The sequence below is a fragment of the Ambystoma mexicanum genome, chromosome 5p (assembly GCF_040938575.1).
Source record: "Ambystoma mexicanum isolate Mex_15411 chromosome 5p, UKY_AmexF1_1, whole genome shotgun sequence".
NCBI classification, from domain to species: Eukaryota; Metazoa; Chordata; class Amphibia; order Caudata; family Ambystomatidae; genus Ambystoma; species Ambystoma mexicanum.
In genome coordinates, this window is record NC_090930.1 from 204,348,022 (window position 1) to 204,365,344 (window position 17,323).

Here is a 17,323-nt window from a genome sequence, read left to right on the forward strand (position 1 = left end):
AGTATAGTTCAGAGATTAACAGGTCCAACTTTGGTAATCTTCATGCGGTCCTTAGAAGTGCAGCAATGCTAGTGTGTGGGTGTGTGTACCAATGCTAGTGACTGTGTTTGGTGGGGTGCATTTGTTTGAAGAATCACTTTCTTAGTTTGTCTTTCTCTTAATGTCCTATGTTACATTGTTTTGTGATGTATTTTTTTTGTTTTTGTTTTAATGCTGCATAACATGTATACTTCTAAACTGACCCTATTTTAAAAAAAATATATTTATTGCAAGTATGCCGAGCTGCCGGAATCCCTTTATGATTTCACTATGTTTATAATAAATGTCTTTGTAATGTATTCGTCATTTACATAGCGCCCTTTCCCCATTTGTATGGCCTCAATGCGCTTTGTGGTTGGAACACCCTAAGGGACCGTGGGAGATTCTAAGAGTTAATTTATAATATGCGTGTGTGCATTTTGCCAGGTTAGGACATAGGTGGGCTGGCTAAGCTCCAGTAAGCAGCCCCCAGGTCAGGCACGTGGGCGGGGGCTGTTGGTGGTTTGGGATAGAGTGCTAGTGCCAGAGATTTTATGTGTGCCCAGCTAGAATTAAATCCTTAGTAGACTGTCGCTGTATACTAATGGCAGAGGTGTTGAGACACGTTAGAGTTTTCAGCGTGGACGGCTATGCAAGCTGCTAGACCAGAATTGCATCGCCATAGCTGCATTCTAAAGTGCATGGATAGGTGGCCGTGCCTGTGGCCTGTGTCCACGGATGTGGTATACGGTACACATACCTTAAATTCGGATGGAGTTTATCTTCAATGTTGTTTTTCTAGGTCCAACGCAATTGGCTGGCCTCGCCAGTTGTGGTCTCATTAGATTGGGACCCTGCGCAGCAGGAGAGGGGCCCAGAGGGGCGGGGGAGTGATGTACATTCGTCTGAATGTATAAAATAATTTTTCACCTGAAAAGAATTTCCTTTGAGATGATTTGCAATGATTTTGGGTTACTTTGGAAACCCAACTGGATTTCACTATTTCAGGTGTGGAGGGAGGGTCGAGAAGCGCAGTCTAGACTATAACTAAATGTTTCTTCTGAACATTTTTTAATTGCATTTGTGTTTTTTTTCTTTATGTAAAAGGGCCGGGATGGTCCAAAAGGCCAGAAAGGGGAACCTACCTACATTCAAGGCGATGTGAAAGGAATGAAGGTAAGTGAAAATAATTGCGGGCAATGCGCGCTAATCATGGATTGCAATAACTGGGTACTATTGTGCTCCTGCTTGTAGCTAAACAGCACCTCGTTGGCATCACTCGCATTTGCATTTATACCTGCGTTACCCATTTTGGGCTCCCAGAAATATTCTTTTTAATCACATTTCTAATTGTCATTTATTTTATTGTAAAACAATGGAAAATGGTACCACCTTGTGTGCTTTTTGGAATTTAAAATATCTCAATAAAATGTTGATCATAGGCGTATTAAAGTGCATATACCCAGTCACTCCCTTTGGTTTTACTCTGCATCATTTTAAAACCTGGTTAGAAGGATTTCCCTTGACTTTCTCCTTACTGCAGTTAGAGTCCTGTAGAATGTTCTCAAAATGTACTGGAGTTCCTGGAGTCAGACTTTTCGATTCACAAAGAAGTTACTGATGCTTAGTTACTCTCACTTACTCCCAACTTACTCTTCTCTTCCTAGGAGTAAGTCTGAGTTACTTCTTGTTTAATCAAATAGTCGCCCTCCAGCCATAGGTTGGGAGTGAGTCAGACTTGCTACCGATAACGTCTGTGTGAATAACCTTCTTATTGTTTGGATTTAAAAGGTGGCATTGCTCAAGTCGAATTTGCTATATGCTATGTATACTCAGTCGCAGACAGGCCTCTAGGGCAACAGGGCAATGCCCGAACCAAAAACACAAAATGCTAGTGTCTGGCAGTTTTTCTTGGTCATTTGTGGCCCTTGAGGCCCAGTTTGAAAAGTTACTTCACCATGCAGCTAGTAGTTTGGACCAGTGTTACTGTATGAATATTCTTTAAAATGCACAATTTGCATCACACTTTATCAAAAGCCTCCCCATGCTTGCTACTCAAACAGTCTGTCACAAAAGGAATGAATTGCCATTTGCAATGGTGGGCCCCTTTTTCATTGGTGCCCGAGACAATTTTATATCCCAGTCCGACCCTGTGTATACTACTAGCCCTTTATTCTCCAGAGGTGCCTTGTAGTGGCTATTGAATGCAATGTGTCGCTAATGGAATGGTAAGGTGCATCGCCTGAGTGCGAGTTCTGAAGTGGACAGTTACTGGAGAAGTTGAGGTGAGAACAGCCTGGGTGGTGGACACCAGTATTTCCTTGATACTACCTCTGTCATGTCCTAGCCCGTACTTAAGGAGAAGAATAAACCACCACAACCTACACCGGAACGTAGTGGCCTCCTTTCTTGACTCCTGTCTGCATTCCATGAGAAGTCCGTCCAGGTACATCCCGGGGACTAGACATAACACCAGTGTACAGCCCAGGGACTCGACATAACACCAAGCTGCATCCCAGGGACTAGACATAACACCAGGGTACATCCCGGGGACTAGACATAACACCTGGGTACACCCCGGGGACTAGACATGACACCAGGGTACATCCCGGGGACTAGATATAACACTAGGGCACATCCCGGGAACTAGACATAACACCAAGCTACATCCCGGGGACTAGACATAACACCAGGGTACAGCCCGGGGACTAGACATAACACCAAGCTACAGCCCAGGGACTAGACATCACACCAAGCTACAGCCCAGGGACTAGACAAAACACCAAGGTACTGCTCGGGGACTAGACATAACACCAGGGTACATCCCAAGTACTAGACATAACACCAAGCTACAGCCCGGGGACTAGACATAGCACCAAGCAACAGCTCGGGGACTAGATATAACACCAGGGCACATCCCGGGGACTAGACATAACACCAAGCTACATCCCGGGGACTAGACATAACACCAGGGTACAGCCCGGGGCCTAGACATAACACCAAGCTACAGCCCAGGGACTAGACATAACACCAAGCTACATCCCAGGGACTAGACATAACACCAAGCTACAGCCCGGGGCCTAGACAAAACACCAAGGTACAGTCCGGGGACTAGACATAACACCAGGGTACATCCCGAGTACTAGACATAACACCAAGCTACAGCCCGGGGACTAGACATAGCACCAAGCAACAGCCCGGGGACTAGACATAGCACCAAGCTACAGCCCGGGGACTAGACATAACACCAAGGTACACCAAGCTACAGCCCAGGGACTAGATATAACACCAAGGTACAGCCTGAGGACTAGACATAACACCAAGCTTCAGCCCGGGGACTAGACATAACACCAAGCTACAGCCCGGGGACTAGACATAACACCAAGGTACACCAAGCTACAGCCCGGGGACTAGACACAACACCTGGGTACAGCCCGGGGACTAGACATAACACCAAGCTACAGCCCCGGGGACTAGACATAACACCAAGCTACAGCCCGGGGACTAGACATAACACCATGGCACATCCCGGGGACTGGACATAACACCAAGCTACAGCTCGGGGAGTAGACATAACACCAAGCTACAGCCCGGGGACTAGACATGACACCAGGGCACATCCCGGGAACTGGACATAACACCAAGCTACAGCTCGGGGACTAGACATAATACCAAGCTACAGCCCGGGGACTAGACCTAACACCAGGGCACATCCCGGGGAGTAGATATAACACCAGGATACATCCCGGGGACTAGACATAACACCAGGGTACAGCCCGGGACTAGACATAACACCAAGGCACATCCCAGGGACTAGACATAACACCAAGCTACAGCCCGGGGACTAGACATAACACCAAGGTACAGCCCGGGGACTAGACATAACACCAGGGTACATCCCGGGAACTAGACATAACACCAAGCTACAGCCAGAGGACTAGACATAACACCAAGCTACAACCCTGGGACTAGACATAACACCAGGGTACAGCACAGAGACTAGACATAACACCAGGGTACATCAGGGGGACTAGACATACTAGGCCACATCCCGAGGACTAAACATAACATGCCTCCTGCTCACTGGGTAATGTTTTAAATACAGGAGCTACCTTAACCTCCTGTTTATCATCTCTTTATTTCGATCCCTCACCGGGATGCTTGAGCAGACCGCATCCAGCAGAGGGTACACTAGCGCCACGCGACGTTCAAAGGCCTAGAGCCAATGGAAACTCTCATCAAACGTTGCAGTCGTCTTATGCTAGGTCGACACTGGACCATGCGGCCTTTATGAATCAGCAGATCAAGCAGGGCTATTGACTCGTGTAAAATCCATTACAGCTGCTCACCGCCCCCCAAAATCCTTCCATCACCGTTTTTAGTGCTGTCAGAAATGCACTTCCTGGTTGCAATTAGCATGAAGTCCTCCACTGGCCACGCCCAGTCTTCCCCCTTCCCATGTCAGCCTCTACCCACCCGCAATCCTGCAGACCAGTTTCAAAGGCTGACGCTTGGCCTTCAACAGGCCTGTTCAGTTTTACAACCATGCGTTTGTTAAAGCCTTTAAGTACACTGTCCAGATGTATAGTTTCTGAGCTGTACATGAATACCAAGCCCCTTGCTTAAGCCTTTTACAATTGCTCACATGGAAAAGGCTGAATGGAGACAACTTCAACCAAACACACAGTAAAAAGGCTGAATGGAGATAACTTCAACCAAACACACAGTAAATCAGTTGCGGTAGGGAGTGGCTGAGGGATTATCGGAAGATTTTAAACAGGAGGTATTTTTCTTGTGGGCGAAAACTGCTCAAAGTGGTGCTTTAATACATATGTAGAGTGAAGGCTATTGATCTCCGGGAGCTATAGCCTCAAAGCATTATTTTCTGGAAGCAGAACATGAATAACCAAAGCCTATTTAATATCCCGGAATGTCTTTCAAAGTGTTTTTCTGGCCTCATACAGCCTTCAATAGTTCTGAAGCACCTTTAGACCAGCCATTCCAGATTTGACATGTTTTAACATGCTCCAGCGATGCGATTGGATCCACTCTCGTTCCTATCCCAAGATGATGGGAAGGAAGTGTGTTATTCCAGCGAGAGATCGTCTACATACCTTTTCGTGTTACCATAAAGTGAATCGGGTTATCAGAACATGTGCTGGCTTCGTGTCTGTGTTTGCATTGGCACGCAGGTTGCAACAGTCACCATTATAATCCCCTTTTCCACCTTTTTAGCTTTATCCCCCACAGGTTAAAAGTAATCATGTTTTTTACAAGGTGCACAAATGCCATCCCCTCCCCACTACTCCACCCCTCTGTTTTATTTGGCTCCAATGCAATTATTGGCTTAAAACATCCTAGACTCCTATTTGTCTTAAATTTATGGTGCATATTTTCTGCTTATTAATGTTGGCCCCCTGCCTTCCCTGAGGCTCCCAAAGAGTTGAACCAGGCAGCACAGCCCGCAGCCAAACATCCCTTCAGCGTAGAAGAGGCCCCATGGGGCGGTCCCCACCGCTCTCTTGCACATGTCTGCATGGTCCCTAATCATAGGCCTGACTTAGAAGGAGGTGTCTCATTTTCACTCTTGCAGCCACAGGGAGGGGAAAGCGGGGCTGCGTCAGAACGATCTCCGGCCTCACGCATGCTCTCACAGACATATTCTGCATAATGTGTACATTCTCCTGTATTAGCAAATAACATAAGGCTAATGGTTCCATGTATATTCCCTCAAAACTATCGCCATGCAAAAAAATCGCTGAAAAATTTTAGTTTTTTGTGGGGACATCTTTACATGGAACATGCGGGGGACACCCCCGGAAGCCCAAACACTTTTTTTCAAGGAGTGCGGGGTGCCACCCCCACCCCTGCTCGCTCTGTCCCTATATATATGCTCACCTATATAATGTCAACACAAACCTTTTGCCAGCAAAATTATATACAGCGACCATATATATATAGAGAGAGATATTATTACCTGATACCAGGCTAATTAGTCATTGGCTAGCTTTTGCCTTAATCGCTACATTCGCTTTTGTGCCATAGTTCTGTGCTATTTGCATTTGAAAGCGCCCACATTCAAATAGGGCTGACAAATGATCATCTTTTCTGAAAAGATGATCCGCTCCAAGCGTAGTAGCTCAGGATGCCGGATTGCTGCATATCCTTCTCAATTGCCCCATTCACCTTCTACTGGACCTTCATACGCCTGCTTCACACTGTTAGTTTTGCAGAATCTCGGGTGCATTTTAAAATTGTGACCCCTCCCCCCCATCCCCACCGGTGACACTGCAACTGGAAAGATGAAACCACGGAAAGGGGATTTGAATAAAAAATACTCAATCAATAACTGGGTCACTTTCCAGTCTTCAGGATCTAAAAGCATGATCGTCCGTTGATGTGATGGTGATAATCCTGCATGCCGACGGCTACGTTCCCAAGACCACGTGGCCGAAGCAGGATATTCAACTTAACTTCTTAAGATGTTTTTGCCTCCAAGTGAAGCAACCAAAAATCCCTGCTCCCAGAAGCACCAGGGGAATCAGCCTTAATGGATGCAAAGGAAAGTAAGTCTCCTTCAGCTGCCCGAGCTCGATATTTGGTAGCTTGGTTGAGCTCAAGGCCCCGCCCGCGGGGAGAATGTACTAAGTGTTAATGAAGCCTTCAGAGGGTTATGGGTTTGGTAATGACCCTGGCATGGAGAGGTACTAGTGGGATAAATGTGTGTAACTTCTTCAGGACATGGCTGCATGCAGCTCTGTGGCTGCTCTCCTGGGGCAGGATCTTCTGATTGGGATCCAGACGCTCTTTGAAAATACAATGGATTCTATCCAAAGACACTGCCGATGATGGGATAGTGCAAAGAAGACGTTGTGTACTCAAATGGACTTTCCAGTTGGTGGACGTGACTCCTCTTGAGAGTACCGACATTCCTTGGAGGGAGAGCTGGTGCGCGGCCTGTCCAACAAAGCATAACCTCAGTCTCCATGCCTGCCCAGTGGCTCACAGTGTGTTGTTGTGTGGATCGGGGTAGTGGGGAGGCCATGGGTTTTTTGCACTTTAAATTCAAGTCCCAAAATTGCTGAAATGGCTGGTCAGTTATATTGTAAGAATGACTTTTAAGTGATTTATAAGGAGCAATTTAACAATAATCTTTCTCTTGAAATATTATGCTTTGCTGGAAAAAAAACTCTGGCAAAATCTCACTGCCTCTACCCTCACTCGCGATGGTAGGGAACTCATGATGGTAGGGTACTCACAATAGTAGGGTACTCACGATGGTAGGGTACTGGAGCTGCTCTCGCTCTGAGGCAAAGCTCTGTTGTAGAAAATAACAAAGTCCCAAATTGGAGAGGCCCTTGAAGCCGACCTCCACTAGCACAAGATAGGGCCATTATTGATCTTCTGCTTAATGCGTAGAGCCTGTTAGTCTTGAAAACCTCAAGGAACTGTACAAGGGTATTTCTAACACTGGGCAATTACACAGGCTGGCAGAGTTGTCCTACCCTCACAGTCAGAAGGGCTTGGTAACCAAGAACGCATTGACCCTATGTGTCTAAAGGGCTTCCACCTGGTGACTTCACTAGTGACACTGGACTCAGGGCCCAGCCTGATCTGCTTTAGATTAAACCATTGCCTCCTTCAGAGCTGAACGCATTGGCCATAAGTGTCTAAGAGCTTCCATCTGGTGACTTCACTAGTGACACTGGACTCAGACCCCAGCCTGATCTGCTTTAGATTAAACCATTGCCTCCTTCAGAGCTGAACGCATTGGCCATAAGTGTCTAAGAGCTTCCATCTGGTGACTTCACTAGTGACACTGGACTCAGGGCCCAGCCTGATCTGCTTTAGATTAAACCATTGCCTCCTTCAGGGCTGAACGCATTGGCCATATGTGTCTAAGAGCTTCCATCTGGTGACTTCAGTAGTGACACTGGACTCAGACCCCAGCCTGATCTGCTTTAGATTAAACCATTGCCTCCTTCAGAGCTGAACGCATTGGCCATAAGTGTCTAAGAGCTTCCATCTGGTGACTTCACTAGTGACACTGGACTCAGGGCCCAGCCTGATCTGCTTTAGATTAAACCATTGCCTCCTTCAGAGCTGAACGCATTGGCCATATGTGTCTAAGAGCTTCCACCTGGTGACTCCACTAGTGAAACTGGACTCAGGGCCCAGCCTAATCTGCCTAATATTGAACCATTGCCTCCTTCAGAGCTGAACGCATCGGCCATATGTGTCTAAGAGCTTCCATCTGGTGACTTCACTAGTGACACTGGACTCAGGACCCAGCCTAATCTGCCTAATATTGAACCATTGCCTCCTTCAGAGCTGAACGCATCGGCCATATGTGTCTAAGAGATTCCATCTGGTGACTCCACTAGTGAAACTGGACTCAGGGCCCAGCCTAATCTGCCTAATATTGAACCATTGCTTCCTTCAGAGCTGAACGCATTGGCCATATGTGTCTAAGAGCTTCCATCTGGTGACTTCACTCGTCACACTGGACTCAGGACCCAGCCTAATCTGTTTTAGATTAAACCATTGCCTCCTCCAGAGCTGTATTTGCCATGAGCTGTTCTCAGTCCCTAAATGGACCCTTTGTCAAAGCTCTGGATGGGAAGCACGTCGGCACGCCAGGAGGATTGTGTCTCTGGTCACCCAGGAAGCGCAGTCATAGATAAGAGGGTTCTAGCCCCTAAGGGACTCTATTGGGAGTCTTCCTGAAGGTGATCAAGAAATCCAGCCCCTATAGATTGGGGTCAATAAGGATTTCTAAACAGGGCCTCCCACTTCCTCATAGAATCACCCAGCTCAGCTCCTCTTGTACTTTTGCTGTTCCATTTCCCCATTGGAGACCAAAACAGTTGCCACTTTTCTAGAAAAATCCTTTCTGAACTATTCATACTACGTGTGCCCTCTTCCAAGGCGTCTTCACGGCCCCACTGGGGGTTGTAGATGTCTCTGCTCTTGGAAACACGCCATGCTTGCCCTTGCTTTTTCAACTGAAGAAAGTAACCCTCTTCCCCTCACTGGCATAACTTCCAGAAACGAGATATACATCTTACTGGGCTGATAAAATATGTGAACACTTTGTGCTTTTGGACAATTTAATAGTTCAAATTCCCATAAAAATAAATGTTATAACTTACAGTGGGACCTTCATGATATATTGTATTTTAAAACATGTAAGTAATTCACAAGTGGCACCTTTGGGAAGAAAATATGATATAGCCCCAGTAATGAATCCTTCAGTTGGCTCCTGGGTTCCGCCATCTTTCCCACTGCCTCACAGGGCCATTGTTCCTGTTACAAACTATTAAAACGCCTCTGATTAATGCAGGGCACTTTGTACAATAATTCAAGGAAGTTGCTGCGGTTGCAACATATCAGTAATGAACTTGACCACAGGAAGTCTGAAATTGACTAATTCACACGTATTTGCAGCGATCTATTTGCCCTCTTTGCACCTGTCATTCCTCCTATCTATTCTTGTCCTTTTCCCCCAATCTTCTCTTTTGATTTGTCTTTCCTTCTGTCATTATGTTGTTCCTACCTTCTTTTGTGTTATTCCTTTCTTTTCATATGTGTTTTTCTTTTGTTTCGTTCTTTGCATCTCTTTACTATTCCTTTCGCCCTTTCTCCTTCATTGTCACTTTATTTTACTTCTCTCTTTAAGATACACTATAAGGTTTCTGACCAGTGCAGTAACATTAAGGCGGTTTGTCGGCTACGCTCTCCACTTCCCCGCATCCGATTTCTCGGGCAAGGGGCAGGGAGCAGTCAACGACCTGCTTCCTTAAAGACCCTTAAGCATCATTCGGCATTGACTGCAGGGTTTCTGGTCTAGCTTGCCTTCCGGGAGGCAGCAGGAAGAAATGCGCTAACCCTTGTGGGGGAAATTTGTGTAGAGTTTCACATGCTTAGGCAACATTTGTTCATTGGACATTTTGTTCTCTCGAAAGACCTTTGAGGCAAGCAAAGGGAAAGACATTCCTAATGTTTGAATTGCTGCTACGTGAGCCAGTGCCAGGCCTGACACCATGCTCTAGCCCTGGCTTTTCAGCCAACAGCACTTTGCATTCTGGGATTTGCGGATCTGTTTTCACTTTAGAGATTTGGCCAGTAAGCGACAGCATGCCACATGCTGTTGGGTTACAAGCTAGAACTGGCCTGCATGACATGAGGCCACCTGGCATGGAGGCTTCTAATATTGGATTAGTAATGCCATATTGTTAGACGTTTGTGGGGCCAGTCTAGCACTTAGGTCTAAATCCACTACAGTGAACGCAGTGGTTTTTCAGAGTTCTGGTTACTGCTTTATCTTCATGCATATATATTAAATGGGCTCTTACGTCCCCTGCCTTATTTGACGCGGTGTCACACCGATTGATGCCCTTTTATTACTGCACTCTGCAATGCTCACACATTGTATGCATTAATTTTAAAAAACAATTCAAGAGCACACTCCATAGAGTTGAAATAAAAAAAACAAGAACGTCCTCAGCATGTTCCGAAATGACATCTTGAGCTTGCCGGAGCAGACGGGAATCAGGATCGTGCGAGAAATGTACTCTTGAGCTTGCCGTAGCAGGCGGGAATCAGGATCGTGCGAGAAATGTACTCTTGAGCTTGCCGTAGCAGGCGGGAATCAGGATCGTGCGAGAAATGCACTCTTGAGCTTGCGGAGCAGGCGGGAATCAGGATCGTGCGAGAAGTGTACTCTTGAGCTTGCCGTAAAAGGCGGAAATGGGAATCTTGCCCTCAAGAAACGAGGCTGCTCTGGTCCCGGGAGCCAGAAGTCTATAGATCGGGTTAAGCATTGTAATCTATAAGGGATGACAGCCAAATGCCCCAGGGATATGTGCATTTGGCCACGACTCACTAAATATCCTTTTATGTGATGTAACCCTTTTATGTGATGTAACGTAAACGTTGAATTGTTCAACACCCTTATTGCATTAAATTAGTCACTACCTACCACAGACGCTGTCTGCCTGCTCAAACAAGTACATTCGGCCTGCCAAGTGACTATTTCACTCAGTAGCATGGGTATTTTAGTTAAAAAGAACACATTAATCATTTACTGTTCATTTGAAATTCAAAAGACACTCATACGTACATTATTCGTGATTGATATTGTGATTAATTCAGATGGGCAGCCAGGTAATCTGTGAGAGATGTTTTACAAGGTGTCACTTGCTGTGCCCTTGACATATGTCCTGTCTCTACTTGCATTCTTTGAACCAGATGCCCTAATTTCCACCCTCTGTCTATCGCATTGCCCTGGCTCTTAAGATGGATTTTCAGAATCAGCCTATTCTAGTGAACAGAGAAAGACACTAATGTCTAGCCTAACTCTGTCTGGGTAGCGTAACTGAGCAGTAAGGCTTCAGACGTAGGAAGTGTGAGAGTTCTGACGGGTTCAGTTAAGCACACACAGAGCACTCTTAATAACACAAGTTACACCGAATGTATACACATACAGTTATGTAGGCCTTAGACAATCTCTTGGCAATGGAAACACACAGATAAGTAACACAGTAAAGCATACACTAGTATTTTATACACACTCACTGTGGTGTGCTCTTTTAACAGCACTAACAATTCACCTTTAGATTAAGGTAAGCCCAGTTTTAGATACATGTCGATGCAGCAAAGCAAGTGAAAAAAAGAACCTGGTAACTAACCATCAGAGAACTAATATTTGAAGACTAAAGAAGTTATACACTTCATACAGAAGCTTGAAGTATTCATTACTGCACCTTAGAAAGTCCTTCCCTAGCTAGAAAAGAGCGGGCCTGGTGCCCTAGTGTGACAGGTCCTAATGCCATTCTCTTCAGAAGGCTAGGAGTCTTTTTAAAAGTCTGAACAAGTGCGGGCAAAGCCAACAGGCAGTGTGTAAAGGTCTCAAGTTAGAAACCAAGTGAAGAAACGTTCTTAGCACATTCCTTTCCCAATCCAAACACCTTAGGGGAAGCCTTGGAGATGATTGCAGCCAGGCAAAAGAGAGATAGGGTAAGGACTGTATGTCCGTTAAACCCTATGGAGGTTGGTGACTAGGAGCAGGTATCTTTACGCATACAGTGTACTCCGATTGACTCCGGGACCAGCTTAAAAGTTCATGCATTTGCTGGGCCCCCTTATTATGTGCTTTGGTTCCTTTGATAGATGTCTGTGGGTCTCGGGCACAGAGGTCACTTTCGGCTTCGGGTTTATATCCCGGGTAGTCGGCAGTTCAGTGCTCGCTGGATTGTTTTTAGGCACTGGACAGATGGACACCTCTGCTAGGCTGAAGAAAGGACCGCCACTCTAGCGATGCTCTGTGAAAGACCCCCAGGACACGATTCAGGCAGCAAATAGTGATGGCCACTGCAAAGAAATGCCCGAAGTCAACCCTCATAGAGGAAACAAAGAAATTGGCCCTGCAAGGCCCCTCCTTTTGTTGGAGAGCTGCAACTGCTGAGGGAGGCTTCTTGTTTCACAAGTTGAGGAGCTGCAGAGTCCCAAAGCTCAATTTGGGACAATGACTGATGCAGCGGGAAGCCCAGAAGAAGCATGTCAGACCATAGGATGGTTCCAAGACACCTCCGAAGGCTTCCAAGGGCAGGAACCTAAAGCTGGGGTCGAGACTCATGGTTTTCACCAGTCCAGGGGTCTAAGCACCAGAGAAGGCCACCCGGAGAGCAGCAAAGGAGCTCAGCGTCACCGGGACAGCTGAAGAAAGCACTGCTGGCTGGCCTTCAATGATGAATTGCCCTGGAGTTCATCAGGAAGTGCCTCTTCATAGGGACCTTTGCGCCATTGATGATCTGTTGAAAGGCTGCTGGAGCCCCCTTGTATCCAGGATTATCCAGCTGATCTTGGACACATCCCACAAGTAACCATAAAGCTACAAATAACACTTCACAGAAAGGTGATGTGTGCAGGGCTAAATGAATAGAGAATTTCAAAACTGAAAACAGTTCTCCTGCACTAATAGTCATAGGCACTGATCAGTACCCCCAAAACAGATGAGCATAGCACGGCAAGTGACATAAAAAAGCCTTGACTTGCCACCAAAAGTCAGAACAGTTTACAGACAATAGCAAAATGATGGGGTGTCCCATTGATGTCTATGGAGGTAAAGCAGCTAATACAATCTTCCCAAACACTATTCTCCCCAAGAGTGTTTTACAACTGGTGGGAAAAGTCTTGTCTAATTGTATGTGTCTTGGCCTCAGCTGCAGCCTGACAGTCCTTGGCTAGTCGCTGGGTTCTACTCGAGTCAGGTTCTTCTTCCTTAGCTGCGCTTCCTGTCCTGCGGCTGGTGCGGACTCTGGATTCACTTCAGGGATTAGGTTTTCAATCTTGTCCTTTCGTCCTGAGGCATAGTCCTCATAGTAGAGGCTGACACCATGCAAGTCTCGGTAGCATGGTGCATAGAGCACCAGCAACATTTCCTTGAGGTGGTTGGGAAATTTGATGAGCAGGTTTTGCGTGTCCATAAAGTGGCTATCGGGTGAACCGTATCCCATTCCTGGTCAGCCTTGGCTAGTTGTTCTGGCACACAGAGGCTCCTGATCAATCCAGGTCTCTTTAGCTTTTTCTTGTGGCTTAACCATATGTCAACCAATTAAAATTACTGTTAAAACCTCTCACTTTTAACACTTCATGCTGCTGAAATTGTGCCCGCCTCTCACTGCAGATTTTCAAGGCTTAGTTTAGGCCCTAGTCCGGTCCCGGCTGAACACCAGGAATAGTCTTTGATAGCTTTCCTATGTCCTCCATCCTACCATTTAAGACATGACAACCCTTATTCATTCGCTTCACTGGGTGAGCCAGTCCTTCACCTGGATGTCCACCTCAATCTGCCATTAATTACCATTAGCACCCGGGGCAGGGGACGCAGCCATTCAGGTTCCACAGAAGGCGGCTGAAATGTTCAACCTCAGCCCACGTTTAATGGAACCGCAGGCTGCCCCCCCTGCCATGGGCTGCCATCTGCCCCCCTGCCCTCCCGTAACTTAAAAAAAAAAGGCCAACACCACTCATCTGACTGTTGCGGTGGCGGGGCTGCCCGCCGCCGCCCCAGATTCCCTTTTCCGGCCACCATGGTCATTGAAGAGGGGCTCCGTACAGAGCCCTGCCTTCTATAACCATGGCAGCCATCTTGGTAAAGTAGTTTCCTTCATTCAACATCATAAAATCGTTCCATATATGAAAATACTCCCCTTATTTCAGAGACACAGGATGCCTTGAAATGCTGCAGGGGGGATGCTGCAGAGACCCCTCCCATCAATATGTCTGTGCACTGATTTGAGTGAATTTAAGTCTATACCAGCTGACACCTTATCCCTTTACTATCTGGACATTAAATTACAATCTGTATGCAGATTGCAGAAGAAACAAGATCTGATCCTATGCCTCTCTACGTAGGCCCTGAAAGCCTTAAAATTAGAGCATCCCTGAGTCACACACCTCAATTTGAGAGAGGAAAGTGAGAAATCTAAAACCCCATAAGACCTCACAAGCTGGCAAACTAATGCTGTGTGGCTGTGGGATTGGAGGAAGGAGCAGAAGTGTAGTAAGTTTGATGAAAATGTTGGGGGGGGACATCATGACAACTGAAAAAAAGGGGTGGGGTGGAGTGGGCAGACGTTGGCACTGCGGGATAAGACTAAAGTACTACACAACAAGAGTCCATTGCCGACGCGCTCGGTTATAACTTTCATAAGACTGATGGGTATCTTTAAAATTAAATTCTAAAGATACGCCAGTCTTCTGAAACTTATAACACCACACTTGGTCTTTAGAATTCACTGCATTGACAACAGTAAAAAAGCCTGCTCCCCCTCTACCTAAAGAGGGCCTGCAAGCAGGCTGAAGGGAGCTGGTGTTTGATTATTGCCAACACGGCACTGACTCAAACAAGCATATAGACATAATATAAAATGGATGCCTGCAAGAACAGCGCATTAGGTTGCTTATTATGATTTCATTTCAATAAACAATGCACAGAAAGGCTACACAGAAAGGATTGCTTTTTCAAACTTTAGCCTGACCAGTAATAAGCTGATGAAGTGTTTTACACAAAACTGGCTTCTAATGCATGGCAAACGTTCCACAGTTCCTCAGCCGCTACCTCCTCACTATTACACAGGCCTCAGGGGTTATTCAGCAAAAAAGAGCAGGACCATGCTTTATCTAACAGAGCTGGCATTAGCATCTCTTATTAGTGCTGGCCTGCAGCTAGTGAAAATCCTGGTCCTGCAGTGTAGAAAGGGTTTTTGGCCTAGTGGATTTACAATCTGAGGCAACGTCTTTGCTTTATGTGTTTAAGTGTGGGCACAGTATGGCATGCTCATCAGAATCATATGCACAAAACATTCCAGTGTGCTCTTGTATGGACATTGGGCACATCAGACAAAAACAGGTATATGTGCTGTTATATAAGGGAGCACCACATAGGCGCCACTAACCAACGGGGTGATCACTTGTGCAGCGCACAAATCATTGCTGCACAGATATCACTGCACTGATTTGCCATGGACTACTGTCTGCACAGTGACAGACAATGAGCTCTACTTTCCTAATCAAGGTGCCAAGTGACATTGAGTTGCCATCTGCTGTGAGCGCTAGGCAGTGGCTGGCTTGTTTAGACAATTAAAAGACCTTTAATGCTGAGCAGATGCATTTAGTCCATGTCCCAAAGCAGCCACTAGAATACTTAAGCAAGAAAAGTAGAGTTAACCTTCCCAGGGATGCGCCAGATGTAAATAAAAAGTAATATACAAAAAAGAACGTTTTGGTGTGTCAAATAAAGACATGAAAATAAAGAAAATAGCTTTAAACTTTTCTGTGTGGCATTCTAATTCTCTTTGAAGAATGCATAGGTTTGGTCAGCTAAGTGATACTTGTGCTGGCCTGGTGAATACAAATGCCCCATGTTCAGTTCTTAACACTAAAATGTTAAGCACAACATACTGTGTAAATACAATGGCTTGTTAAGTGAGCCAAATCTATAAATTGCCCCACTTGAAAGGCTGTCAGCACAAAGAATCAGGGGTAGGGGTGTGAGACTTGTCTGTTGATGTCTCTGTTTTTTTTAAAAATGGAACTCCTTTGTTCATATCATCCAGGCTGAACTATACTAGTGGCCAAACTACAATGCAATGTGTTTTTTGTTTTATAAACAGGAACACATTTTGCGATTTGTAATAATAAGACCATGGACGATTTCTGTGCATAAGATAACCAATTGTGAAATAAAGTATTATTTCATGTTTGATAATATAATTTCAGGGATGCTGAAGTGCACACCATACATAGAATAGCCAAGAGATATGATATGACATTTATAACGCTCCTATACACAAGTGTTTCAAGGCGCTACGAGGCAAAGGGAGGGGGAACAGAGGGAAGACAGAGACAATGATCTTTCTAGGCCAAGTGACACATTATTAGTACCCCATCTTTTGCAAATGCGTTCAGCTTTATATGCATGACCGGCAGCAGGGTTGGCCAGGCCAGGCTCTTATTTAACCCTATGGAGATACTGTGGGCAAGACTGCTCTGGTGAGCCAGGCGCACTCCCTTCTCCTCGCCCTGCCATGCCTCGCCAGAGCGGGCACGAGGGACAGAGAGAAAGCGAGCCACACACACCACAAGAGGGCACAATAGGCAGCCTGCACAAAACCAGAATCATGCCAAGATAGGCCTACATTACACAATGCCTTAACAGCCAGTCACAAACTGGGAACACACTGGTAGTGCCACATATTGCACAGAGGGTAATAGGGCATACATCGTAAAGGTAATTAAGTCATACAAAGCAGGAAGTTACATCTGAAGCAGACTGTGTAACTCTGCACTGTACTGAAGAGTTAGGCATTCAGTTATCTTTACAGAAGGCCTAGAGCTACACCGTTTGGCTAAGAAAAGACCCTGCTGAGCTCCGCAGATGGGTTTCTGAATTTTGATGGGGGTCATAGTCAGCAAAAGTAAACTTTTCTCTTCCAGCGGCCTAGTGCCTAGAAACTCGTTCCCCCCACGCCGCCATGCCAGACATATGCGAATGTTGGCTGTGGGGTCTGCTGGAGCATCAGATTAAATCTAGATGTAGGTGTGGGGGCGGCCAGGAAAACCAAGCAGGCAAGTCACTGTTGCCAGCTACGCAGCAGTGACAGAAGAAGCGCTGCACTTTTTACACTGATGTTGTGGCGTGGTTGTGCAGCACCTTCACTCACGTGATGATATTAAGGCCCAACATGTCTTAGAATTGCGCAAACCTGCAGGCCCGTGGGGGTTTCCACTCCCATCCTGC

The 17,323-nt window shown here is 46.1% G+C and overlaps 1 protein-coding gene across 2 annotated transcripts in view; it reads left to right on the forward strand.

Moving 5' to 3' along the window:
• COL4A6 (collagen type IV alpha 6 chain) overlaps positions 1-17,323 on the forward strand; it is an 856,046-nt gene that overhangs the window by 534,423 nt on the left and 304,300 nt on the right. For both annotated transcript variants that reach the window (XM_069612628.1, XM_069612629.1), the window contains exon 8: positions 1,126-1,194. In XM_069612628.1, the coding sequence (XP_069468729.1) occupies positions 1,126-1,194 (69 nt within the window). The remainder of the gene's footprint in view (positions 1-1,125; positions 1,195-17,323) is intronic.